Consider the following 25,728-nt stretch of genomic DNA (forward strand, 5'->3'; position numbering starts at 1 on the left):
CTCCCTGTCTGTAATCAACACTGTTTGCACACTGTCTGTATTGTGACCGTCACTGTTCCACATCCCCTCATCAGTCCTTTATTTATGACTATGATGCCTCCTTTCTATGTGATGATGTTGATGACGATGCCACTGTAATGAAGACTGTCACTTCACACAGTTTTTATTGCTGCATCACTTCCTGTTCCCCTGTTTCTCAATGAGACTAATAAAAACAAGCATGTATCTCCCCACTTCCTCTTCCTCCTCCTCTTCCTCTTTGAGTTGACTCACTTTGGTTTGATCCTTCCGCTCTTCACTCTTTGCTTTACCCTTGATCATTCTCAGTCACATTTTTTGTAGACTTGGACTGCCTGAAGATCGGCCACCAGCATGGATACACCCCCTCTCTGTTCACTGTAACTATGTATAAAAATGAAAACCACACTAAATGAACTCACCTTTAGAAGTCACAAACACAAAACAAACTCAACCTTGCCTGAGTATTACTGAGAGAAAACTAATGTTGTTTCCCTTTGTTGTCTCGTCACCAGCGTCTGCAACAACAACCCCGGTTTATACAGTTTAGATAAACTCTTGATGCTAATGGTTTATCACAGTTAGCTTAGTGCTCTGTCGACTCAAAGTGGAGTTGTAAAATGTTAAAACTCAAGAATCAGGTCTTGATTGATGAGCTGTTCTTCAGATTTCTTACAGTTTAAGTTTATTGTAGCTAGCGGTTAAATAAGCAAGCCAATATGCAACTAACGATAGATTAACTTTCGCAGTCAAGTAACTACCAGTAATTTGGAACAGGATTAGAGCCACTTAATTTACTTCTTCTGGTTTATTTATTGATTATTATTATTATTTTTATTATTATTGTTATTATTATTATTCTCCCTTGATAATAATGATGATAATAATAATAATAATAATAATAATAATAATAATAATAATTATAATGATAATAATAATATTATTATTATTATTATTATTATTATTATTATTATTATTATTATTATTATTATTGTTGTTTGGAGGCAAGACAAAATCCCCCCAAAAATTTGGTCTTTAACTACGTATTTTATATCTTTTTATTTATTTATTTATCTATTTATTCATCTATTTATTTATTTGTCTATTTAATTTATTATTTTTACAGACAATGATATTAAAGTCAGATTTGTATCTTATTTTTTCATTCAGAGGTCTGACCTTAATTAAAAAAACTCTGAGATCAAAGCCAAATTTCTATTTTTATTTTATTTATTTATTTATTTTTTGGTCCCCTTGATTTCTGATTTCGGAACAAAATCCCAGAATTCTGCTCCTGATCTCCAGGTTATTTCTGAAGTCAACCTTCTAAAATTGTTATGTTTTTATTTCCCTTAATTTGAGGTAGCTTTCAAATATACTGTACGTTAACATGTATTTGTTGATTTAATTTCGGATGTTAAGAGCCTCTCTAGAGACCAGCCATCAGACCAATAAGGTGAAAGCATAATTCACACTCTTTAAATCTTATATAATAAAAATAAAAAATTAAATAATAAATAAAATAATAAGATTAAAAACATCAGCTATGACGCCCTGGAGACACTCCGGCCAAAGAGCTTTTGTTAAAACATATAGGTGAATATAAATTAGACCACCCTGACTTTGTTAAGGAAGTTTTCAGTATCAAGTGTATCTGGATTGTTTTGTCAATCAATGGCATGTCTGACCTGTCTTCCTTGGTGAGTATTGAACATCATTCTCTGGATGGTGTGGTGGTTCATCGTACATCTTTCTTTGCACGCTGAAACCTAACTCTGGTCTGTTTCCTCTCAGCTGGAGCTCATAGAAGGAACACCTGACTTGGGAGTGACTTCTTACATGACTGACGCAGAGGGTAACGTCATGTTCGGTCCTAACACCCCGAAGGAAAGGATGAAAACCCCGGGCTCTGAGACAAAAACTCAGAAGCGAAAGGGTAAGAGGTTACAGACAAATCATGTGCTTACTTTGCCCTCTGAGATATTAACACAAATGTACTTCTTTTATTTTTTCATGCAGAATCTGCGGCCAAAGCGATTCCAATGGAAAGCCTTGAGGATGAGAAGGAGGTGCAAGTCCAGAAAGACGAGGAGAAGGTTGAAAGTGAAGCTGCAGAAGAACCCAAAGCTGCAGATTCAGAGCATAAAGGAGATACAGAGGAAGAAGTAGCAGAGCAGTCAGAGGCCCCTGAGCTGGCTGAAGACAATGTAGAAGAGCCTGAAGCTGAAGCTGAGACAGCCTGAAACACTGGAGAAAATTTCTGAATATTCACATTTAAACAAAAATACTTCACAAAAGCTGAAGTAATTGTTGTGTGTTGTAGTTATCCTATACTTTGATGTGCATTGCTCTTGTGTGTGATAACATTACACCACATTTTTATAACTGAATTGGTGTCTTAAGGACCACAAAGACCACAAATACCTGCAAATTATTACCACATGTTTTCTTTGTTTGTATCTTTTTTCATATTCACTTGAATAAAGGATCATATTTATTGCTACAGGGGGTGAAATTGTCAGTGATAGCACAAAAAGATTGGAGAGTTGGAGAGAGGTGAAGTCTAATGGCTTAAAGAGGAGAGGCCTGTGCTGGTTGGTGAGGAGAACAAAGCAAACATGGGAAATTCTTGGTGTGAAACAGGGCAGAATTAATTCAAATCTACAAGTCTGTAACCTCTAAAGGTTCAGCTCTTTATGCAACGTTTTTAATGCTCATCTAAAACACCATCAGCCAAAACAAAGACCTAACTTTACAGACAAAACTCAGTGAAAGCATGTCTTTAGGGCAAACATGTTTGAGAAAAATAAAAACAAAGCAGCAGACTAATGTGTTTTGGAAATCCCCGCTTACAAAAGCAATTACATTCTGACTCAGCTCATGTTTTTAAGTGAACATAAGTTTCGACTTCCTCCTCAGAGCTAGCAGATTGTACACACCATATGTTGCTCCATACATTTATGGATAAGAAAACTTCTCTTTTTTGAGGTTGAGGGTGTATCTATTGCCAAATATCCCTGCAGAACTGTCCTGGAGCAAATCCCTGAAACATCTCGTGCCTGAGCTCATTGTGATCTCTGACCTAAAATGCAGAGCGTAGCAAATGTATTTCCTTACTCTCATTGTTCATTTCCTGCACTTCAGTTCAGTCCAGAAACAATACAGTAAACTGCATCCATTACAGGCTTTAGGCATCTTTTGTGGTGAAGTGGAGCTAAGCTAGTTTGAAGTAAGTTGTACATAGCTCATAAAGTATACTTGGGGATCACTTGAAAATTCTAACCAATTGTCACAAATCAAATAGTTTTATTCAAATAAACTCCCAAATGGTAAGTACAAAAAACCCCCACAACACGAGACATTATTTGTCCAATATCTACATGAAAAAGTATCCACAAGGCACCAAAGCACAAATATAGCTAAAAAGTAGAGTGGATTAATGGAATTGCTGTAGTAACTACAAGCAGTTTACTTTTAGCGACCCTTTCAATCATCGTGCCCAAAACCCTTGTAAAGCCAACTTAAATTTTGGAGTTGAAGTGCCTCATTTAAAAAAATGTATAAAACCAGCCCATGCAGATGTCAGAGGAAAACTCCAAGTGGTCATAAGGTGAAATGTAGTTTTTGGTGCTTTGGTACTGCCTTTATTAAGCCAAAAAGGTTGCTGCTGCTTTAAAGGGGACATATCATGCTAATCCCTGATTTAATACTTACATATAATATAATAAATTTGAAAACAAGACCTTTCACCCCCTGAATTTTCAAAAAATTAGATATTGTATTTTTTCTGATATCATACGAGATTTGATGCCTCTGAAAATAGGTCATTGCCAGTTGGCTGCGAGATTTCGACCTTTGTGACGACACGAGGATCCTTTCTTTTTATTAGAGTAATCTGATAAAGCAGCTCCTCCTCTGTGATGTCAGTTAGTCACACAATCGCCACTGAGGGATACACCCACCAAGAGCCGAGTATAAACCTATAAACTATACATGTTACAGTACCATTTTATTAGTGCTATCAATGCCTTACGGTGAAGTTTTGGCAAACAGCAAACTCGCTCGGTCTGCCCTATCCAATATAGCGATTTTGTAAATAATGCCATGCTGCAAAAACCGCCCCCTGACTCTACCCCCTCCGCCCCTCTAATAGAACTGACCAATCAGAGCACAAAGGGCTGTGACGTTGCGAGGTTATTGGAGGTCATTCTTGAAACGGAGCGTTTCAACGAGATCTTCAGAATGGCCTAAAATGAGGATATTGAGAACGCTATTGTGGGGCAATGAAGGAACTAAATGACTTGTACTGAGGGCAGAAATGCTTTACAGGCATCCTAGTCTGGCATAGTGAAAAGGAAAAACAAGCATGAAATGTCCCCTTTAAAGTCAAATATAAAGAGGTAACTATCAATTAAAAAAATGAAGAATACTGATTGGGAAAACTCACGATCTTAAAAGTCTTTTTAAACTGCTTCAAAATTCACCCCCTTACACCGTGCCTTTAGGGAAAAGAGCTGTTGAGACTAAAGTTTTTTTTTTTTTTTTCAATCAATCTGTCAACATGCTTATTTTGCTAGAAAAGGTTTTTTTTTTGTTTATTTAATTTTATTTTGGGCTTGGTGTGTATTTGGTTTCCAGTACTTCAAGAGACAGCCTCAAGTGGACACTTAAAGAACTGCAGTTATTGGCACTTTAGTATCACCAATGAAAAAGGTTGTGTCTTTGAGGTAATAAATGAAGCTAGCAAAGTAGTGCTACGTGTAAATCTGAATTGGGTTTTGTTGAATAAATAAGGTGTTGAATGAAAAAGAAATCAATTAAAATGTATTTCTAAGTTCAATTTTAACACATCTAAGTCATTTTTTAAAATATATCTTTTAAAATTCAGTCCCCCCCTCCTTCAACCAGTCAAACTAAATAATTAACCCCTCATTATCCCCCTGTGCTGTAATCACGTGCAGCTCCGGCGCTGCAGGGTCACGTGCTGTGGTCGGCTTCAGCTCAGCCAGAGAGAAAGAGAAAGAGGACTCAACAAAGTACCGGCGGAGGAAGTGGAGGAAGGTGCGACTGCCTGCGGGCGAGCCTCTCTACTCCGGCAGGTAGGAGAAGTTATGTAGATATTATCCCTGGTATCCTTATATCTCTATTTTAGAATACTAAAATTAACCAAGGAGTGGGTAGAAACACTGATTATCGCTCTGCTGTGCTGTATTGTAGCGGCAGGAGAGTCATAAAAATCATCTGACTGATAATTTAGCGGGTAGTGAGCACTTTTGGTTTAGTGAATACACTGTTAAAGTGTTATAACATGTTTTAATACGCTTTTAACCGAATATTTACGACGGTATGTGTATGTAACTGCTTTGTATTAGAGCAAATTTAAATATATTAACCGTGTCTTTGAACACCTCACGCGAAAACACTTTTCTACATCGCTACGTGATTACGTTACGTCAAATTTAGGGGCTCGTGCACAGATTTGAAGATCTTCCTTTGACCTCATTGGCTGCTAAAATGTAGGTTTCATCAATTCGCGCTATACTTAAGATTAAGGAGTTATTTGTGCGTTTATATAGGTCAATACAGCACTATTACGCTTGAAGCAACGTAGGAGAATGAACAGTAAATATGGAAATATTCCAGGTGGTAATATACATTTCCACCCCAAGAATAAAAAAACAGAGGAAAATTCTGTATTTTTAAAAGATGTTATGTATATAAATATATAACATGGTCTTAAACCATTACTATTTATTGCTTCTCCTCCTTTACATAACTGCATGTTAGATCATTTTTGGGTACTGGTCTCATTCAAAAATTGGCGTGAATTCTTGTCAACATTCACACATTTCTTATTTCAGGAACTGGTGAAAAATGAATTCTGCAGAATCAGTTTCACAACCCCAGTAAAAAGCAGCACTGGTTTACTCAGAATCACGTTGGACACTCAGGCGTAGTGAGCAGGACAAACGTGCATGGACAGTGAAAGCTAGATTTGTACTAATCCTGTTTGTGGGATTAACACCTTCTTAAGGTGCGCTCAGATCCTGGATGGAACCTGGTGGTGCTGGATTTGTTTCAATGCACTGGGGCATAAAACAAGATCTGGAAAACTCTGGGACACAGAGGCAGCCATATCATTTATCTAATTTGAAGCTTATGAGCTTTCACTGATAGTGTGTCATTACAGTGCGGTGCCTGTGAATGAAGAGGCTCAGCCATCTACTGTAAGTAAAAACAAAAAGTTAAACACCCTTCTGTGATAGTTTCCAAAACCTGTTCCAAAAGTCAGATGTAAGTTGACTCATTTTTTGAGTTGCATAATGTTTGAACACCTTTCAAGACTCTCACTTTCTTTTTTTGATAGAAACATAAACATATTCAGGTTTCAGTTTAATTATTTGACGAATGTCTTCACATGGAAAATTCAGACATTTTCTTTCACTTTCTTTTTCAAACAATCCATAAACATTTTTGAGACTAATCTACCCCTGAAGTTTTGCAGTTTGCTAATTTTTGTATTGTATGAACAAGTTATCTTGTTGAAATGGAAGAAATCGATGACAAGTGGAACAATTGGCATCTGCAATATTTGCACAAGGTGATAACTTTTGAGGACAAGATAATATCCCTTCCTGACAAGATGTTAACCTCAAGATTATACTCCTGTGTGCTCAAGATAAAAGATTCCTCTAGACTTCAGGGGTCATCGTACAAATTATCATATTGATTTATCAGTTTTGAGAACACCTTAATCTTGAAATTGCGAATCAATTTACGATAGAATACTAATTTAGAACACGTTTTTAATTTTTGAAATGTAATATTAAATGATGGAAACCAAAAAAAAGCTCTTTATGCTTTTGGAAAGACCTTTTAAAAACAGGCAGTTGGATAAAAGTGCTTTTCAACTGCAGAAACTTTCACCAGGAACTAAAGACATTTTGAGGAACCACCTGATTTTTGACAGAACCAGAAGCTAGGTTCTTAATTTAGTTCTGGGGTATTAAATTGGGACCTGAAACAGCTCTCCCTGAGGGTAAGTAGGGATGGGTACTGAATTAGGTACTTGTATAGGTACATACTAATTTCTGTCAAAAGTACCGGGTACCAATTCACGTAAAGTCAAAAGGTACCATGTTTAGGTACCTAGATGCATCCTCATGACTGTAAGGGGGTGGAAGAGTAGGCGATTTTCCATGCTGGACATAAAAACAGCATTGCAAGGTTGTATATTGAAGAATAAATATGTTAAATTGAAAAAAATAAATACTTATACTTGTTAAACAAATTGATATTTTTTACCCCATAAACACAGAATAGTACTAAAAATTGGTACTGTTGAGTTCAAATACTGATTGCCAGGTACGGGAAGTCGGTATTGTATTGTTTCAAATGTGGGTAAAGGTAAGTACTTTCCAGGTGTCAAGGAACTATAGGGGGCGGGGCCTTCAAGTTGAACAATCCTGATTGGTGGAGCATCTGCTGTTTTTATTTTACCCTCTGTCCACACACAGCTGTGAATCTCTAAAAGTGTCAATGTGTCTCCATCAACTCCCAGTGTTTTAGTTGAAAGAGTGACCCTGTAAGCTGGAGATCTTCAGCTGAACATGTCAGTGGATATCCAGGTAATCCAGGAAGTCCTTGTGAGAGCATCCTAGTTTTATATATGTATACGTGTCAACAGCTCCTCATCACACAAGTATTTAGTACTAATCTAAAGGTGTTGAGAACATTTCCCAAAGCGTCAGATTATCATCACACTTCATTTGTATTCAGGCCTGCAGAGCTGCAGCAGAGAGCTCCAGGTGAAGTCCCGTGGGAGTTGAAGCTTTTACTAAATTTGGTGTTGTGCGTAGATAGAGCAGACTGTGTGCAGTCAGCTCACTAGAGAGATCTGGTTGTGCTGTGTTTCTATCGTGGCTGATGACTCTCATCCAGACACTTCTGCTTTGTCGCTTACCAGAGTATTGCACGTTCAGTCTATAATGCACTGTGGTTTGCAGGGGAAGCTGATAATAGTGTCAGAGTGTCAACACTGTGATAATGTTATCAGCGTGTGTCATGAGAGAGGCGTTCTCAAACTTTTCAGTGAGTGACCCTGAACAGTGCATATTTTCAGTTTGTAAAAAGCCAGTTTAAAGAGATACAGAGCAGGGCTAAGCTCCGAGTTTCTGATTGAATAGGAACATTCTCCCACATAATAAATCAGGCCAGGAAAATAAACAGAACAGCCCAACTTCCTCTGACTGAACTGTACAGGAGCTCAGAAGTGAGGAAAGCCACCCTCATCACTGAAGACCCCAAAACCCCAAAAAACGACAGCATACACACACAATACTTAGCATAATAATCTTTAGGAACTGTGCCAGACTGAACATTTGAATTTGAATAATCAAATATGCTCTGAAGGTCTCCTAAGTACCCCAAAAGGTACTAGTACCCACTTCAAGAGAAGTGTCATACTTCCGCAAATGCTAGCCATAGCACTGGTAACTATGTTGGCAAAATTACTTTTCGTATAGCTTCAGTTATAGACTGTTGTCAGCCAGGCTAATACTTTGATCAAGACTTGAAAAGCTATTGGACGGTTTGCTCATTTGTTCAAACATTAAAAATCCTCAGAGGATTCATTGACTTTTACTCTATCGCCAATGACTCAGTTATCACTTATTTACTGGTAAATGCTTGAAATGCTTGACTGATAGTCATTGGGAACTTTTTGATGATTAACTGAGTAGTTCCTGCCTTCCTCTATGCATAGTTGTTGTATACTTAATGTTAGTGTTATGCTAGCTTGGCCGTGCAAAATTGGACTTCACCTCAGTTTCGTTTGTTATGTTGAAGAAATTCTTCACTAATTGCAGTTTTAAGTTTTTTGAAACAGTTTAAAATATTAATTATTCCAATAGTCATTCCTTCATTGTATCTGAGATATTATCACAACATAAACTTGAGAACTGGGCCCTGTTCTACGAAGCAGGATTACTGCCTAGCGAGGTAGCTTTGAGGATAGGTTCCGGATTCCCTGTTCTACGACACGGGATCACTCCTCAGCGAGACGAGTCTCCATGGCAACAGTTAAAGGGAATGAAGAACTCTCATTGCCGTAATAAGATCTTCAATGCCATCACTTCTGTTCCATGACAATGTTTTACTGCCCGTATTAAAATTGTGACAGGAATTCATGTAGGGTTCATGTGGGCTACATATCACACAAAAAATGTAAACATGATAGGAAAGAACAAATGAATAAATTCATCTAAGAAATAAATTAGGTATGTGGCATGTAACAGTAAAAGTGCATGGTGAACAGTGCTATTTCAGGATGATAATGGCACAAAAGATTTTTTTGGCACTACATTTACACATTTAGACTGTCAGCAATTTTCTGCCAGCACTCCTTAGGTGCTTTAGCAGCAGCAACGGTGTTGCTTTTAATGTTAATTACATGTTTCACCTCGTCATACTTCCTCATGATCACCTCCTGCTCCTCCTGTGTGAAGTATGCGGTCCTTCTCTCTCCGGCCTGCTCTGACGCTCCAGACTGCTCCATGTTTGCGATTGGTCAGATGCAGCGGGCTCCGCCTTTTATGCGTGCACGCGCTCATTGCCTAGCTGGATCAACTTATGAGGTTGATAACCAGCGTCATAAAGCTGTGTAGAGAGACCGCCGGCTACCGCGCTCAGTTCAGCGAGGTAGCGCCAAGGTTATCTTGCTAGGCTGAACTTGCTTTGTAGAACAGGGCCCAGGCCTAAAAAATAACCAGCGTACAAAATTTCTGGTTTTCAGTTTAATGACTGAACAGCTACTGAACAGACTTTCCAAATATTTGGTACATATGTATGTTCATGGTCACTTCAGGATGTTGAAAAAAGTTTTTGATCCAGGGCAAAATGCAAAATATCTTCAACATCCCCAGCTCACTTCAGACTTACTAGCATAAAAAACATGCTAACTTACTTTGATCGAAATGTGATTTAAACCAGAAATCCTAATTGAGAGTAAAAAGTATTTTACAAGAGTGTCCTGAACCAAGACCCAACTCGCCAATCTATGGTGAGGATTTTGTCTGCCAAACATTAGCATGTTTGTGCTGTTATTTTCAGCTCTTCTTTGTCTGCTAGCATGGATGTTTATGATCCCCAGTTCCCGCATTAAAATGTGTTTTATTCATCAACTAGTCAGAGTTCAGTCAGCTTATGACCTGAAAAACAGCTCACCGAATTCCTCTTGGCTTTAGCTGCTTCAGCTCAGGTGATTACTTAATACTGTACTTCAACTTGAATATTCTACCACACCAACGCTAACATGCTAACTGCAGCTTCCAGGTGACTTTTTCATTGTTAGGGAGTAAATACTTGATCTGTTGTTGAACTTTAACATTGATGAAGTGCTTTATGACACTGTTTTCTCTGAATACGCTGTAACAGTTCAGGTTTGAGGTAACAGGGGGCTAGTGCTAGAGGGGTTATGTAAGGGTTTTAGGGCCGGGGCTCGGGGTGCTTTTACTCTAGCTCTGTCAGAGGGGTTAGACAGGTCGCTTGGAGGAGGACAGGAGGCCTCAGCTCAGTCCAGCTGGAGTAAAATGGAGCTCTCAGAGAGGTTACCTGAACAGCAGCGTGACGAGCACCTGAAGTCCCCGTGGACTCTGGTGAGTTAGGACGCTGGTTTCTCTCCAACTTCACCGATTAAACCTGTTTTGTTGTTGTTTTTAAAGCTGTTTACTAAAGTGTGTTGCATATTTAAAAAGTGTTGATTTCTGTCCTCTCTGGTTTATCTCACTCAGATTTCACCCTAACCAAAGTACTAACTGAAACTTTGAGCTGATTTTTAATCTAAGGTTTAATCATAATACTACAATTAAATCAACTGATTCCTACTTCTTTGGTCAGAGTGAAAGAAATCAGACAGTATGTCATGGATATAAGATGAAGTGATAAAACTGAATGGATGTTTCAAATTTTTAGAAATTAGATTGTAAATGTATGACTCATTGAATTCAATTCTGTAGAATTAGGATTTCTTTATTAAGACGAGGCAAAAACATCCACTATCCACTAAATCAAACAAATAACAATGTAAATAGCTAATTTAAATAATCATGCAGGGTTTTTATATGACCCTTTTCCTAGTTGTGTAAGATGTTCAATTTTTTCATAACATCTGAGCGTTTTTGCCAGCTGAATTAAAGTTTTCTGTGCCAGTCATAGAACCTGAATGGCTCCAAAGTCCATCCAGCTTTGATTTCGTCAGTGTAGTCCACTGTCCTCAATCCTAAATAAGGTAACCACATAATGACACCACATGACCGGCGTCCGTGTGAATAAAAACAGGGTGAACTCACACTCTTGTGGAACATGCAGGGAAGTTTGTCTCCTGCTGTGAATCTTGTCCTCTTGTTTTGAAAAATTTACTCATAACTTCGTAAACATCAACCAACGTTTTGTGCCTCTGTGTGTTTTATATAGGGTTAAAACAAAAGTCTGACGTTGTGGAGTTTAAATGTCAGGGTTACAATTATATGTTTTTACAAGAAAGTGTTTCATAAGAAGAAAGAGACTTTGTACGATGTGGAGATTTAGTGAGGGAAGCTCGTTCACGCGACTGAACAATGTCTCAGTTTATGATGTTTCTTTGATGCCTCGACTCTCTGGAATAGAAATGAGTTGCGATTTTTTAATGTTTGAATAATCGTTAAGTACTAAAAAAAATAATTTAATAGTTTACATGACTACCTTTTCATCTAAAAAATGTATTTTTCCTTAGTAATTAACAGCTCATGTTTGTAAAGTGACACAACAACCAGTTGGTGTTTACAGGGTGCACCTGCAAGCTGTTCACGTAAACTTTGGAATAAAGAAACCTTAGATAATAAAATCATAATATCTAACCAACTAGAAGTGCAACAGTTAAAGCTTCAGTAAGAGCTTCAGAACTGCAAAAAAAAAACCCCACAAATTTGTGAAGAATTTTGGAAACCTCTATGTAAAAAATAAACAAAAAATGAGCTTAACAGTGACCTTTGCTCTGGAAAACAGGAATATATTAGTAGATTATATCCATTTGTAAATCATATCTAATCCAACTAATTGAATAATTAGGGATGGGTATGGATTAGGGATGCACAGATCCAACTTCTCTGGTTCTGATACCAATACCCATACCTGGGCTTTGGGTATCGGTCGATGCTGATACGGGTAATAACCTGCGTGCCCCACTGTGGTATAAGACTGGTAATGTTTTGGGTAAATGGCAAAAAAAAAAATGAGTGGATGGAATGACTGGACATAGTATTTATTTAAACTATAAAAAATTCAAATGTTTAGCAGTATTTTGGTAAAAATAATGCTTCAAAATGTACAGAAATTCTATTCAATAGTAAAGTAGGAAACTTTTATACCCTTTAGACTGGTAATGCAGCAAAAAAAAGTGCATCAAAGGTACATTTTAAATCAAGTAGCCAGGGGCGCCATTAAAAAAAGGCATAGAGCTGGTTGCCTGGATTGGCACCATGGATAGGCCTCTTTCCCACTGATACCAATCCAGCTTTGAGGGACACTGATACACCGATACCAGGGTTAGTATCAGTGCATCCCTAGTATGGAAAATCATTTCAGTTAAGAACTGCTTAGAAATGGTTCGATCCATTGTCATCGTTAGCCTTTATGCTCAATGAATCCTTTGGTAATTCTTGACATTAAGCTGGAGCAATCAGACCTTACACTGATGTAGGGATTCACAGGAGGAACTGATAAGGGAATTGAAACTTGCATTGGTACCAATAAAATCTTATCAATATCCATCCCTAATTAGCAGTGACTGACAAGGAGCATTTTAGCTTGAAAAGCCCATCCCTATGCTGGATGTAACCATTGTATCAATAAAATCAGAGCCTAGTTTTTGAGTCATGATTATCTTAAACTAGTCACAAATCTATTGTTCATTGTACCTTACTTTGTGCAAATGATGAACAAAACTTCACATTTTCACCAAGATGTTAGAAAGTATCAAGTAGGGTTATAAATAACTAGAGGAGACGGCTATATTGACACAAATTTGGACACTTTTCACTCGTTAGTGTGTCTCCTCTCTCTGACACTCCCTGGTCTGCAGCAGCCGGATTTAGACTTTCTCAGCTCAGGACTCTTTTGAAGAAAATGGGACAGAGCCGTTGTGCTCAGGGACCATCCAGCTTCGCCTCTGCACACTATTTTGAATAACAGGAGCTTAACTTCTAGGACACCAGCCTCGTAAAAAGAGAGTAGTGTCAGGGTTTATCCTGGTAAATCGGACATGTTTGGAGCCTCTTTACAGTGAGAATCAGAGCGGGTGTTCTGTGGTTTTTGCCAACAGGTGGACACGATGAACTACGTGGGGCAGCTGGCAGGCCAGGTGCTGGTGACAGTGAGGGAGCTGTACAAGGGGATCAATCAGGCGACTCTGTCAGGATGTATCGATGTGATCGTGGTGCGACAGCCTGATGGGACGTTCCAGTGTTCCCCTTTCCACGTCCGCTTCGGGAAACTGGGGGTGCTGCGCTCCAGGGAGAAAGTAGTGAGTGCTCGCTGCTTTGATTTTCTATCTCTTCCTCTGCCTCTACTTTCTTACTCAACATCACCATCCCTTCCTTCTTCTTCTTCCTCCCACAAGTGCAGACAGTCCTTTTCTTTCTATTTTTAGACCCTGTGCCATCATCAGCTGACCACTGAGGTGGGATGCTCCGTCTAAAGCTCAGTTTAGCCACTTACTCAAAGCTTGTAAAGATTCATCTCATCCAGAAAGCGTCGTCTTATCTTTACAAGCTTACCTGTGACACAGACAGTTCAGGAAGTTATCTCTTGTTGTCATAACAAAGCCTGGTCTCGACTGCTCATCAAACGTCAGACTCTTGCAGACACTTTGAGATCACGCTTGATGTCTTGATGTAAAGATAGAAAGTGCGTGTATATTTCAAACACTGCGCCTATTTACATGACTGACCTTATTACTGACAACCTAATTCTCAGGCAGCTCACGTCTGAATAAAACACGCTCTGTTTAATAAATGGATCGAAACTCACTGCTGGAAATCACCAGCATTTGAATAAGCTGTTTCTTATTTCTTTGTGGCTTAACTCTAATTCTTCAGGTAAATCTGTGGCACAGTTTGCTCTTGTGGTGAACACAGTGAAGCATTGTTCAGAGTGTTGTTAACTGTAGTGTGTTGTCTGACTTTGCAGATTGATATAGAAATCAATGGAGAACCTGTGGAGCTTCACATGAAGCTTGGAGACAACGGAGAGGCCTTTTTCGTCCAGGAGACGGAGCAGTGCAATGTAAGGAATGGGCAGTAAACAATCAAAAAAATACAATAAAACTTTTTTTTTATGTTATCTGAATTTTTAAAGCTTCTATTATATGTTTTTAACTGGTAATGAAACTGAATAAAATAGGTGCCTTTTAACCCTTAATGACCCACCACATCGAGTCTGCTAGAGCACACCTTTACATATTTACATGTGGCAGTGTCATTTTTGTAAAAACTTTAGCTGTACATCAATGCAACACTTAAAGGTCCCATATTCTGCTCTTTTTCTGCAGTTAAATATGAATCATTGGTGTCTTCATGAAATGGTAGTGACATGTTTTGGTCCAAAAAGCCAAAAAAATCAAGCACAGCAGCATTGTTTCCAGGCTCTCATAGCCCCTCTGTTCAGAACGCTCTGATTTAGTGGGCGTGGCCTTCATATGTAAATGAGCCACCGCTGATACCGCCCCGCTCTTCTACATCACTGAGAGCGGCGCCACGAGCTCCGAGTGCACAATGTTTAGAAAACAGCGAAGCTCGTTTACCGTAACATTACAGGCTAAAACAACAGGCTAACCGCAGCTAAAGTTAGCATCCTGAAGCTAACACAGAGACAGGGGGACACTGAGGAAAAGCTCTTACATCTGCTCCACAGCACACAGCATTTAAAATACTCACATTTCCAGGGTCTGAGGTTTGTTAGCGGATGGTTGGTAATGCGCCTGGATTCAGGACCAGTCTATTCTCTAGCCCTCTGTTGTACTGTCCAAAGTTGGAGAAGCAGTCGGCCGTGAAGTGACTAGCACACACATGCACAGTTTTACTGAGTGTAGCTGGCACATGTCTTTGATAAATGAACTCTAGCCACTTAGTCTTGTCTTCTTCCAAGATGGGAAGCTTGTGCATGGAACTATGTGGCTGTTTACAGCCAAAAACAAAGCAGTGATGGCTGCTGGAGCAGCAAATCCCCAAATTCCAAACAGCTCGTTTTAGGTCAGGATTTTACATTCACAAGCACTACTAAGTACAGGTTTTGTCATTAAATATCACATTTTGTGGGCAGGGAGGAAAGCCAAAGACCCACAAATTTCACTAGAAGACTTAAAAAAGTGATTTTTGCACAATATGGGACCTTTAATAAAATGCAAAGACTTATGTCCAGACTTACTAAATAAGTTGCTAAAAAAAGTGCAATAAACCTTTAAAAAAATGAAAATTTCACTAAATACAGAAATGTAAAAAAAACATGACATGTATATGACGTTGGACGCGATGTGAACAATCGCAGTCTGGATCATGGTGTTTTTGTTGTTTACCCTTTAAGCTGGATTTCTGCAAACACATTAGGGGAAGGAAACAGCCCTCTTGTGACATGTTGCGATAAGAAAGTCTAACTCCCCAGATTTGATATGACAAAAGAATGATCAGTCTGTCTTATCTGGTTTTTAAGTTTCCCTGCCAATCGTAAATTAATTTGCAAATGGCAGCACTGGCGCTATCCTGGGGTCTATGGGATAAAAGAAAAAGATTTCTTGGATTTATCACTTATATCATCATAATATTAGACACTGGAGCAGATGGACTGGTAAAAAGAAAAAAAATGGCTCAAACATGGGCTAAGCTGTATGTGATAATGTTCATTCCAACCCACAGTCAGCAGTTATTCTGCAGTGGTCGGCACAAACTTGAGTCAGTCAATAAAATGAAGAGCAAGGTTACGTTAGCTCTGCTTGGTAGATGACTGGCAGGTTACATATTATGGGCATATTTCAGAGCACTGGACTGTGAGTAACACTAGACAGATAATTTGCTTAATAAACTTTCTGGACACTAAACTACAAACTGAGGTTCCACAGTTTGCTTGTTGTCACATTTTAAAAATTGGTGCTACTTAACTTTTAAGATATTAACTTGTTGTTTTGCATCCTTGGAAAGTTTGTTCCGGACAAAGAAAAGTAAGGTTTAAAAGACGATCTGCTCTGCAAAACAAACATAGGTCTTAGTAAGAGGCACGTCATTATAACGGCAAGTGCTCATGGGAAACTGAGTCTTTATTCACAGAAAAACACTACCAACTTCAGCCACAGGTGTCACTGCATCAACAGTCCTCGAAGTATCTTTAAAAGACAACAGGATGATTTATTTTGTTCAAAAATGTGAAGAGAGATTAGAGGTACCACTTCGTCCATAGGGGGCGCCAAATTCAACACATGTAGAAAGTTTCTCACTGAAGCTCCAAACAGTAGCTTTTTCATTATTGCTAAATAGAAGTTTCAATCTGCTGATATACACATCTGTGGCTGAAAACAGCTGTTTGTATCTGTCTCTTTTACCTGGAAACAGGAGACCATCCCAGCTCACCTGGTGACCTCGCCCATCCCCACAGAGGACCCTTTGTTCTGGAGCAGGGAGCCCACAGCAGAGAGCAGTCAGCCTGCAAGTCCAGAAGACCCGGCCTCTGGAAACCCTCAGACCTGCTCCAACTCAGCCGGGAAGAAGAGGAAGAGACGCAGGAGGAAGCACAAAGCTGAGCCGCGGAAAGAGGAGCAAACAGCAGCTGCTGGAGGAGAGCTGGAGCTGTGTGAGCTCAGCTCAGACGACGAGCGCAGCTCACACAATGGAAGGTAAGAAGACAGAGGCGTGATTTTAGACTGATGTGTTGTGGACGTTTTGTTTATTTGCCTGTTTCTGACCTCAGAACGTCTTCGCTGTCCACGTTGAAGGACAGCATGGACCACAGGCAGCACTCTCCACTTACCGCCCTCGAATGGGACAGCTACCCTTTCTCTGACGGAGACTGGTCTCCCTGCAGCACGTACGCAAATATTTACACTCTTTATACACACACAAAACACACAATCTGTACAATCTGCGCTGAACAAATCAGTCCCACAGGGTCCACTTTGCTGACTCAGTGGAAACGTTGTGTTTGTTTACAGCAGGGAGACGTCAGATCCCTCGTCCCCAAAGAGTGACTCTGAGCTGATGGTGAAGCCGGCAGAGAGCATGCTCAGAGCCGAGTCTCACATGCAGTGGAGCTGGGGAGAGTTTCCAGAATCAACCAGGGTCAGGATCAAGTCTACATGAAGAGTAACTCAAAGGTTTTGTAGGTTTATTTCATGCTTCTCTTTCTCACATCCAGGTGAACAAAAAGGAGAAATCCGAGCCCAAAACGCTCACCATCACCCCCTCAGAGAGCACACACTTCAGGGTCATCCTGAGCACAGAAGCCATGGAGGAAGAGTCCAAAGACAGAGAGAGAACCACAGATCCTGTTTGCAGTATCGTGAAGCCAGAGCCTCGAACCGTCAGCTACAAACCACCTGACATAAACGACACCAAGCCACACCGTTCAGATCTAATCCCCAGCAGTGTCATTACCTCTGGAGCTCAGACCATTGACTCTGAAAGCAGTACGAAGACCGAACACAAGACAAGGTGGAAGTCCTCACCTCCCAGTCGCAGAGAGAGCAGCTCTGCAGCCAGTGGAGGGACAGATTCAACGGCGATTTATCCCGACACAAAAACCTCCACCAAAGTGACCGACAAGAGGAGAAGTAAAGCAGCTTTATCACTTGTTTCTACATCAGTCTCCTTAAGTGTTTTTAAATAAACACAAAGGAGCTCAGACAGGCTGCATCTCTGGAGCATGAAATGGTTTTACGTGTTTCTCAAAGCAGGATCCTCTTGTGTATTGGGATTGGGAGGAGTGCTAAATATCTTACTTTATTAAAAAATAAGCTTTGACTTTACAGAAAAATGAAATCCCAATCTCTTTATATCTCAGGATACTAGCTTTTATGACAAACATAAGGAAACATTAATTTATTTAGGTCAAACTCACATGGGAAGAGTCACATTAAATCACACCTTGGATCAGAAAATGTTGAAATTCTCCACAAAAAGTTATTTATCATTCGTTCATTCATTCATCATTTTTATTCAGCGTCCAAAAAGGCATGGGAAAATTTCACATCAGCTCCTCACTGCATGATTTTAGCGTGTATACACTTCCTGTGAGTGTTTATCAGGAAGGAAGTGGTTTCTGTTTCATGCCTGTTTCTGCATTCTGTGTCTGGGGCTGAGCTGCACACGCTAGAAAAAAGGAAGTCTGCAACTTCTAAGAAGGTTTCTGTTACTTTCACTGTAGGTGTGAGGAAGAGGAGCCAACATCAGGGACCTGAAGATATCTACCTGGATGACCTGAACGCACTAGAGCCAGATGTTGTCGCCCGATACTTCCCAAAGAGGTACAAAGCAAGAATAAATAATGGAGTCCTCTGATTCATTTTTACTTTAATGTGGACCTGCTGCTGGTTTGTGTGAGAAAAACGCAAAAATTAAAATTAAACAGTGGCAAGTTTTGCTCATCACTGTCATAAAACATGAGGGAAATCTCAGTGACGTCACCCAGAGGGGCAATAATGTTTGATGATGGCGGTCGCTATATTGGAAGAGGTTGACACGACCACACTCTCAATCTATCTTGGAAACTTTAGCAGTAGAAATGGGTACCAAATTAGGTACTTTTACAGCAAAAGGTACTATGCTTTGGTATCTAAATGCATCCTTGTGACTGTTAGGGAGTACACGATTTTCCATGCAGGACATAAACACAGCACTGCAAGGTTAAATTTTTTAAAAAGAAGTATGCTGAATTGAAATAAATTATACTTTATTAGTTAACAAATTGATATATTTTACCACATAAAACAAAAAAGTACAGATAATTGGTACCATTGAGTACCAGTACCGATTGCCAGGTACCGGGCATTGGTGCTGTATCGTTTGAAATGTGAAAGGTACCCTTCCCTATTTAGCAGCAAGTGAAAGTTAATATTGATGAAAAATGCCATTGCTCACTGCAAAAAATTAATACTAAGAAAGTATTTTGGTCTTCTCCTTAAAAATAAATATCTTATTAGACAAAACATGAGCCACATTCCCCTGACAAGAACAGAAAAGTGTCTTAAGAAAATAAAATCTCCCACTGCGGTTAAAAAAAAACCCATTTCCAGCAACACAGGCATCATTTTTCTCTTCAAACATCTTTAAAAAAATGACATTTTTTCTGGACTTTTCATAAAAATGTGGACCATAATGAGTCTAAGAAGACAGTTTGTACCAAAAATAAGACAAACATTTGGCTTTCAACTTTAGCAGTGAAGACAATTTTTGAAAATGTATAAGTTTATAAAATAATGGATACTTTAATATCTCTCAGCAACAAGTTTTGACTTTTAGAAGGTGGATGGTGACCAACAAAGTCTGGACACCTCCTTACCGTACGGTCTGAGTTCTTAAAAAGTAAAAGATTTAACAAGTCTCTTTGCAAAACAGGGCGAATGCACAGAAAAGCTCAGTTTTACGGTCTATGCAAGGTAACATTTAGCCAAGCTAACATTTGGCTAATATTAGCAACCACAGTTGTTGCAGACTGAGAAAACTGTGGCAGCAGCACATAGTCAGTATAAAACACGAGTGTAGTCTCTTAGGGGGAGGAAGTGAAAAACCAAGTTTGGCATTTTAATATTGAGGCCTGATGGGGATTGACTTGCTTTTGAACCAGGCCTCAAGTGGACACTTGAGGAACTGCAGTATTCACTTTCAGCTTTCTCCAAAAGATGTTTGCCTCTGTATCAGCTTAATTTTCAACACAGGAGGTTGCTGTTTTCTTATTACTCTAATATGTATGTGTCTCTGTGTGCGTCAGTGAGTCAGAGCAGGTTTCTAAACACTGGGAGGAGACGGGGCGCCGCTCTGGATCCCAGTCCCCTCAGTCTGTTGGCAGCGCTGCAGCAGACAGCGGCACTGAGTGTCTGTCTGACTCTGCTGGTGACCTCCCTGACGTCACGCTGTCGCTGTGCGGAGGTGTTGGCGAGAACTCGGAGATCCCTAAAGGTAGCCAGTTCTCTGTCTCTTCTAACATGTATAATTTTTTTCCATCTCACATTGATCTGTAACTTGGCTTTTCTGTTCTTTTTATCACAGAAAAGTTTATGGAGCACATCATCACCTACAATGAATTCGCAGAGAACCCAGCCATCATCGACAATCCTAACTTGGTGGTTCGAATTGCAAACAGGTGACTTTGATGGTTCCAACGTTTAATGCAAACGCAGCCGAAAAAAAACTCCTACTTTACTGTTTTGCATAACATAACAAAGATAAAACTTTACTCCTACAGGTATTACAACTGGACCCTTGCAGCACCGCTGATTCTCAGTATGCAGGCTTTCCAGAAGAACTTACCAAAGGTATCCTCCTGTTTTAAACTCATACTTAGACTGCACATCGTATCTGTTCACACATGATGTATAAATGTGATTTTAGGCGACAGAGGAGGCCTGGGTGAAAGAAAAAATGCCCAAAAAGTCTGGACGCTGGTGGTTCTGGAGAAAGAGCAGCGTGAAGCAGGTACTGAGTGTGTGACGCTCTTGACTGAGTCACACTTCTGTCTGTGTTGACGCTACGGTGGAGGTCAGTGGGAGTCCCACACTGACGAAGCTGATTTGAATTGTAAATGATTCAACACAAATGGGGAACAGCTTTCCTGAAAGCCTCAGAAGATATCTGCTTTGCATTATTATGTCAGGACTTAAAGGTTTTAAAAGAGTCTTTTGTAAGCCACCTTTTGTCTTTCAATCACTGTGTAACTGTGTCTTCCTTTCTGCAGTCGTCATCAGAGGCCAAGTCAGAGAGCCAGGAGCCTCTGAGCAGCGACAGCTCAGCCCTTCCCCGGTCCCCTGAAACACAGTGAGTCAGCAGCAGAGCTCCAGCGTCCTCACACACCAACACAAGAAGTGTTGGGTAAACATGTCCCACTGAGGCTGGATTAGCCAGTCAGTCTGCCTGTGGGGTTTTCTTTTCATGACTCATTCTGATATTTCCCACTCAGGGCGACTCTCCTTTGTGTCAGAGAAACTTCAAATTTTTATCAAAGTCAAGCTGCATTAAGTAGTGACAGAAGACGATCTGCTGCCCCCTGGTGGCCACAGATGGTTCTGTACCTTTCACCTCTTCTCCTTCATGACCACTGTTTTCCTGCTCTCATCTTCTTTCTTCACGATGACTAAAGAATTTCTTCTCCCTCCTCAGACAGAAAGCAGCAGAGTGGTCCAGTGATGACGAGACCAAAGAGCTGAATGCTGTGGCGCCTGCTCAGAAGCCAACTGAGCATGTGCAGAATGAAAGCCCTGCTGCTGCACCCTGTCACTCCTACAAGAAGTCTCTCCGACTATCATCTGACCAGATAGTAAGATGAGAAACAAACTTGCATAATATCTCTGAATCTGGCCACTCCTCATGAATCTGGAGGATATTTTTAAAGTCCTTCTCCTTCCTCAGGCGAGTCTGAAGCTCAGAGAAGGTCCCAATGACGTCACTTTCAGCATAACCACACAGTACCAGGGGACGTGTCGCTGCGAGGGAACAATCTACCTGTGGAACTGGGACGATAAAGTCATCATCTCTGATATCGATGGCACCATCACCAAGTATGAGTGAATACAATCCTCTTTATTTGCTTTTCTAATGTGGACTCAGACTAGAAATAATGTCAATCGTTTTCCTTTCACAGATCAGATGTGTTTGGTCAGATTCTCCCTCAGCTCGGGAAGGACTGGACCCATCAAGGAATTGCTAAGCTCTACCACTCCGTGCACGAGTAAGGACGACATACTCTCCTGCTAAGTTAGATGATATAAAACAGTTGCCTAGGTTACAACATGTGTGTCATCTGCCACAGGAATGGTTACAAGTTCCTGTACTGTTCAGCGCGAGCAATTGGCATGGCAGACATGACTCGAGGGTACCTGCACTGGGTGAACGACAGGGGGACGCTCCTGCCTCAGGGACCCCTCATGCTCGCACCGAGCAGCCTCTTCTCTGCCTTCCACAGGTAAGAGTCTGACACAGAGCATTTATTGAGTAGGGATGGGCACCTTTTTACATTTGAAACTATACGGTACCAATGCCCAACTGTACTCAACAGTACCAATTTTCTGTTCTTTTTTGTGTTTATGTGGTAAAAATATCATTTTTTAAAAATAATAAAATATACAATTTTTACTTTAACATATTTATTCTTCATTGTGTAAACTTTCGGTGCTGTGTTCATGTCTAGCATGGAAAATTGCCTACTCTTCCACTCCCTCACAGTCACAAGGATGCATTTAGGTACCTAAACATGGTACCTTTGATTTTACGTGAATTGGTACCCAGTACTTTTGACAGAATTCAGTCGGCACCTGTAAAAGTACCTAACTCTGTACCCATCACTAATCGTATGGATACCTTAAGAGTGATGAAACTTTTTTGTTTTTTTTCAGAAATGAAAAACTCAGTCTCTACGTGTCATCAAACATACTTGTGCCATCGTTAGGGGCTCATAAATTCAAACCTTACCTGTCCCTTAATTGCCTTTTGATACCAGATGACAAGTACCGTATTTTCCAGACTATGGTTCCTCCAGAGTTTAAGTCACGTCAGTTAAAAAATGCATCATGAAGGGAAAAAATGTTCTCACTGGAAAACTGAACTATTTATATATAACTTTAAGGAGTAAGTATTTTATATTAGGAGGTTTAATATTTTCTACTTCACCTCATATCTGTGACCATAGTTAAGTTTCAGTTTCTCTTCTCTGCGTGCACTCCTCTCACTCACTATGCTCATGGGCACTCTGCTCCCCTCTCCTCCCCTGCTCTACTGTGAATGTTGCCGGTTAGACTCCATCAGATAAATGTCCCCACTTTAATAAAGTTACAGCAGTTTTGATACTACATACAAGAGGATGCAGGAGATGCAGTTCCTCCGTCCATGTGCAGTGCCATTGGGGCCGTAGATATATTTCCTTATCAAGCCAAATTATGGAAAAAAAAGTGTGATTTATAGTCTAAAAAAATACAGAAGTCATTTTTTGCAGTGTTATTTAAACATCAGTAGACTGCTTCTTCTCAAGGAAAAATGTTATCCATTAGGGGGCAGTTTGAGGAAAATATATCAGGAGTTTTTCATGGCAGGATCAGGAGCACTCAAGATTAAAAAACAGAATAAGTTGCAATAAATATCCAACCAGTATCTGCAAACCAAAATTCACTGCACTGTTGCAGCATTTTTATATATTTTTGATTTTCCTCTCAATGATTGTTTTTTGACCCTTTTTTAGTCTCATATTTTTAATAGGTGAAGCTGAGATAGGAAACTTAAAGCTTCAGTTAAAATTCAAAGATTAATTCTTTCTTTTGCTTTGTGATTATCTTCTTAGAGAGGTCATCGAGAAGAAGCCTGAGAAGTTCAAGATTGAATGCCTCACAGACATCAAGAACCTTTTCTTCCCGAACACGTTTCCTTTCTACGCAGCCTTTGGAAACAGAGAAAATGTGAGTAATGCTCCTATGTTGGAATATTTTTAGATGCTATTTTCTCCAGAATGATTTTGATTGTTCTATGCTTCAGGACGTGTTTGCCTACAAGCAAGTGGGTGTGCCCGTGTGCCGGATATTCACAGTGAATCCCAAGGGAGAGCTAATCCTCGAGCAGGCCAAAGGCAATAAAACATCGTAAGTCTGAACCCTCACTGGAGCCATTCTCTGTGTCTGTGTGGCAAACGTTTATTGTTCCCTGTCGCTGCTTTTTATTTTGCAGATACAGCCGGCTGAGCGAGTTGGTGGAACATGTTTTTCCTTTACGGAGTTCCCAGCAAAACGCCACCTTCAGCTGCCCGGAGTTCAGCTCCTTCTGTTACTGGAGGCAGCCCATCGCTGAGCTGTGTTTGGACGAGCTGCTGTGACTCAAACTGAATGTTTTCATCAAGTACTTGAATTTAAAGGAACTCAGAGCATTGTTTCTTCAGCTGCACTGACTCCGTACTGATCGTTAGTTGTAACGCCACTGGAGGAGTTTGAGTGTCTGAGACATGTTCTGCTTCAGGGCTGTCACTTTTTTAAAAAGTCACATTTGAACCAATTTCGAATGACCTGTAATTCGTTTCAATTAATTCATGCATCGACATGGTAGTGAATTCTTAAAGCGCCATCTGTTGGATAACCAGACAAACTACATCACCTTGTCTGATTCATCTTTAGAGACTGCAGCCTGCGTTTACAGCAGGGTATTTCAGTTCAAACCTCATGTTTGAAACTTAATTAGAAAGTGACAGCCCTGTTCTGCTTAAATGAGAGTCTAGTTTGTTTCTCATTTAGGGAAGTTTCCCATCATGCACTTGTAGTTTTCTTTCAACAGTTTTTGTGCTATAATGAAAAGAGATTCATGCTGCAGAAGCTTTTATTCAGGTGAGATTCAACAAGTTTAAGATTATTTCTCTGCTATTTAAAGCCTTACATAGTCTGATGCAGTCTTATTCAAGTTGTGTGAATGTTTAAAGGATATTTTGCACTTTTATGTTAAGAACAAACAGACATCCTTTCCTTTGAAGGTTTGATTATTAATAGACAGTTAATTTAAAGCACTTTCTGAACTTTAGATACTGCTGAGCTTGGTACTTTTCGTTTGATTTAATCCTCATAAACACTGCAGTATCTCAGTATTGAGCTTTTTGTACACTCAGTAACAGCTGTCAGTAAAATGAAATGATTTCTTTCTATGAAAGTGATTATTTTGTGTGATTAGAGCACACAGTATTTCTCCAGTTTCGCTGCTTTCAGGGTTTTTTCAGTAGATGATTGGGATTACTTTATTATAATCCAGATAACAGGTTTATCTGACAATGTAAGCTTTAAGTGTATTTGTAATGACTGAAAAATAAAACTGTGTCTAACTGTTGAACTGTTTTCTTTTTTTCTGACAGTGTGAGAGGTATAATAGAGGATCAGGGCCAAATTCAAAAGAAAAAAAATGTGATCATTAATTTTTGAAAATTAAGTCCTAAATGTATCAAGTAAAACTGTAAAAACTCACAAAATACAGCTGTAAATAACAAAGAAAAAAGTTGTTAAGTCATGAAAATAAAATTGTAAACTTACAGGAATGAGGCTGGAAATTTACTAGGAAAATGTCATAGATTTACAAGAACAAAGTGGATATGGAGAAGTTTTAAATAACAGGAACAAACCCATGAAGTTAGGGGATAACTTGAAAATTTAAAAGATTTAAAAGAAAGTTTTAAGTGTATAAGAATAAAGTTGTTTATTATTGAGACCATTTTTTTTATTTATAAGATTAAAATTTTTAATTAATAAAAAAAGAATTTATAAATTTACAAGAATGAAGATGTTAAAAGACATCAAAAAAGTTGAAAATTTACAGGAACAAACCTGTAAATTCAAGGTTGTAAAGCTGTAAATATCTGGGAAAGGAGTTGTAAATTTACAAGGGTAAAGTTTTAAAACTGAAGAAAGTTACAACATTATACGGATTTTTCGTAAACTTACAGTAATTAAGTTGTTAGTTTACAAGA

At 39.4% G+C, this 25,728-nt stretch overlaps 2 protein-coding genes across 2 annotated transcripts in view; both read left to right on the forward strand.

Annotated features, from left to right (window-relative positions):
- myom1b (myomesin 1b) overlaps window positions 1–2,382 on the forward strand; it is a 33,043-nt gene extending 30,661 nt beyond the window's left edge. Inside the window, exons 39-40 of the mRNA XM_074694033.1 lie at window positions 1,813–1,954; window positions 2,038–2,382. Coding sequence (XP_074550134.1) covers window positions 1,813–1,954; window positions 2,038–2,261 — 366 coding nt within the window. The 3' untranslated portion in view covers window positions 2,262–2,382. The remainder of the gene's footprint in view (window positions 1–1,812; window positions 1,955–2,037) is intronic.
- A 2,654-nt stretch (window positions 2,383–5,036) lies between these two features.
- On the forward strand, window positions 5,037–25,040 carry LOC141807797 (phosphatidate phosphatase LPIN2-like). The gene is made up of 20 exons (XM_074694007.1): window positions 5,037–5,117; window positions 13,376–13,576; window positions 14,242–14,337; window positions 16,653–16,933; window positions 17,008–17,124; window positions 17,249–17,375; window positions 17,452–17,866; window positions 18,460–18,559; window positions 20,023–20,210; window positions 20,301–20,394; window positions 20,497–20,566; window positions 20,643–20,726; window positions 20,986–21,065; window positions 21,408–21,564; window positions 21,657–21,805; window positions 21,889–21,975; window positions 22,057–22,209; window positions 23,578–23,692; window positions 23,769–23,872; window positions 23,958–25,040. Exons 2-20 carry the CDS (start codon window positions 13,385–13,387, stop codon window positions 24,100–24,102), a joined length of 2,754 nt encoding a protein of 917 aa, XP_074550108.1. The 5' UTR covers window positions 5,037–5,117; window positions 13,376–13,384; the 3' UTR covers window positions 24,103–25,040.
- The last annotated feature ends 688 nt before the right edge of the window (window positions 25,041–25,728 follow it).

The sequence above is a fragment of the Halichoeres trimaculatus genome, unplaced genomic scaffold (genome assembly GCF_033239565.1).
Source record: "Halichoeres trimaculatus isolate MK-OKI-2021-1 unplaced genomic scaffold, fHalTri1.1 fHalTri1_scaffold_18, whole genome shotgun sequence".
In the NCBI taxonomy this organism is placed as follows: Eukaryota; Metazoa; Chordata; class Actinopteri; order Labriformes; family Labridae; genus Halichoeres; species Halichoeres trimaculatus.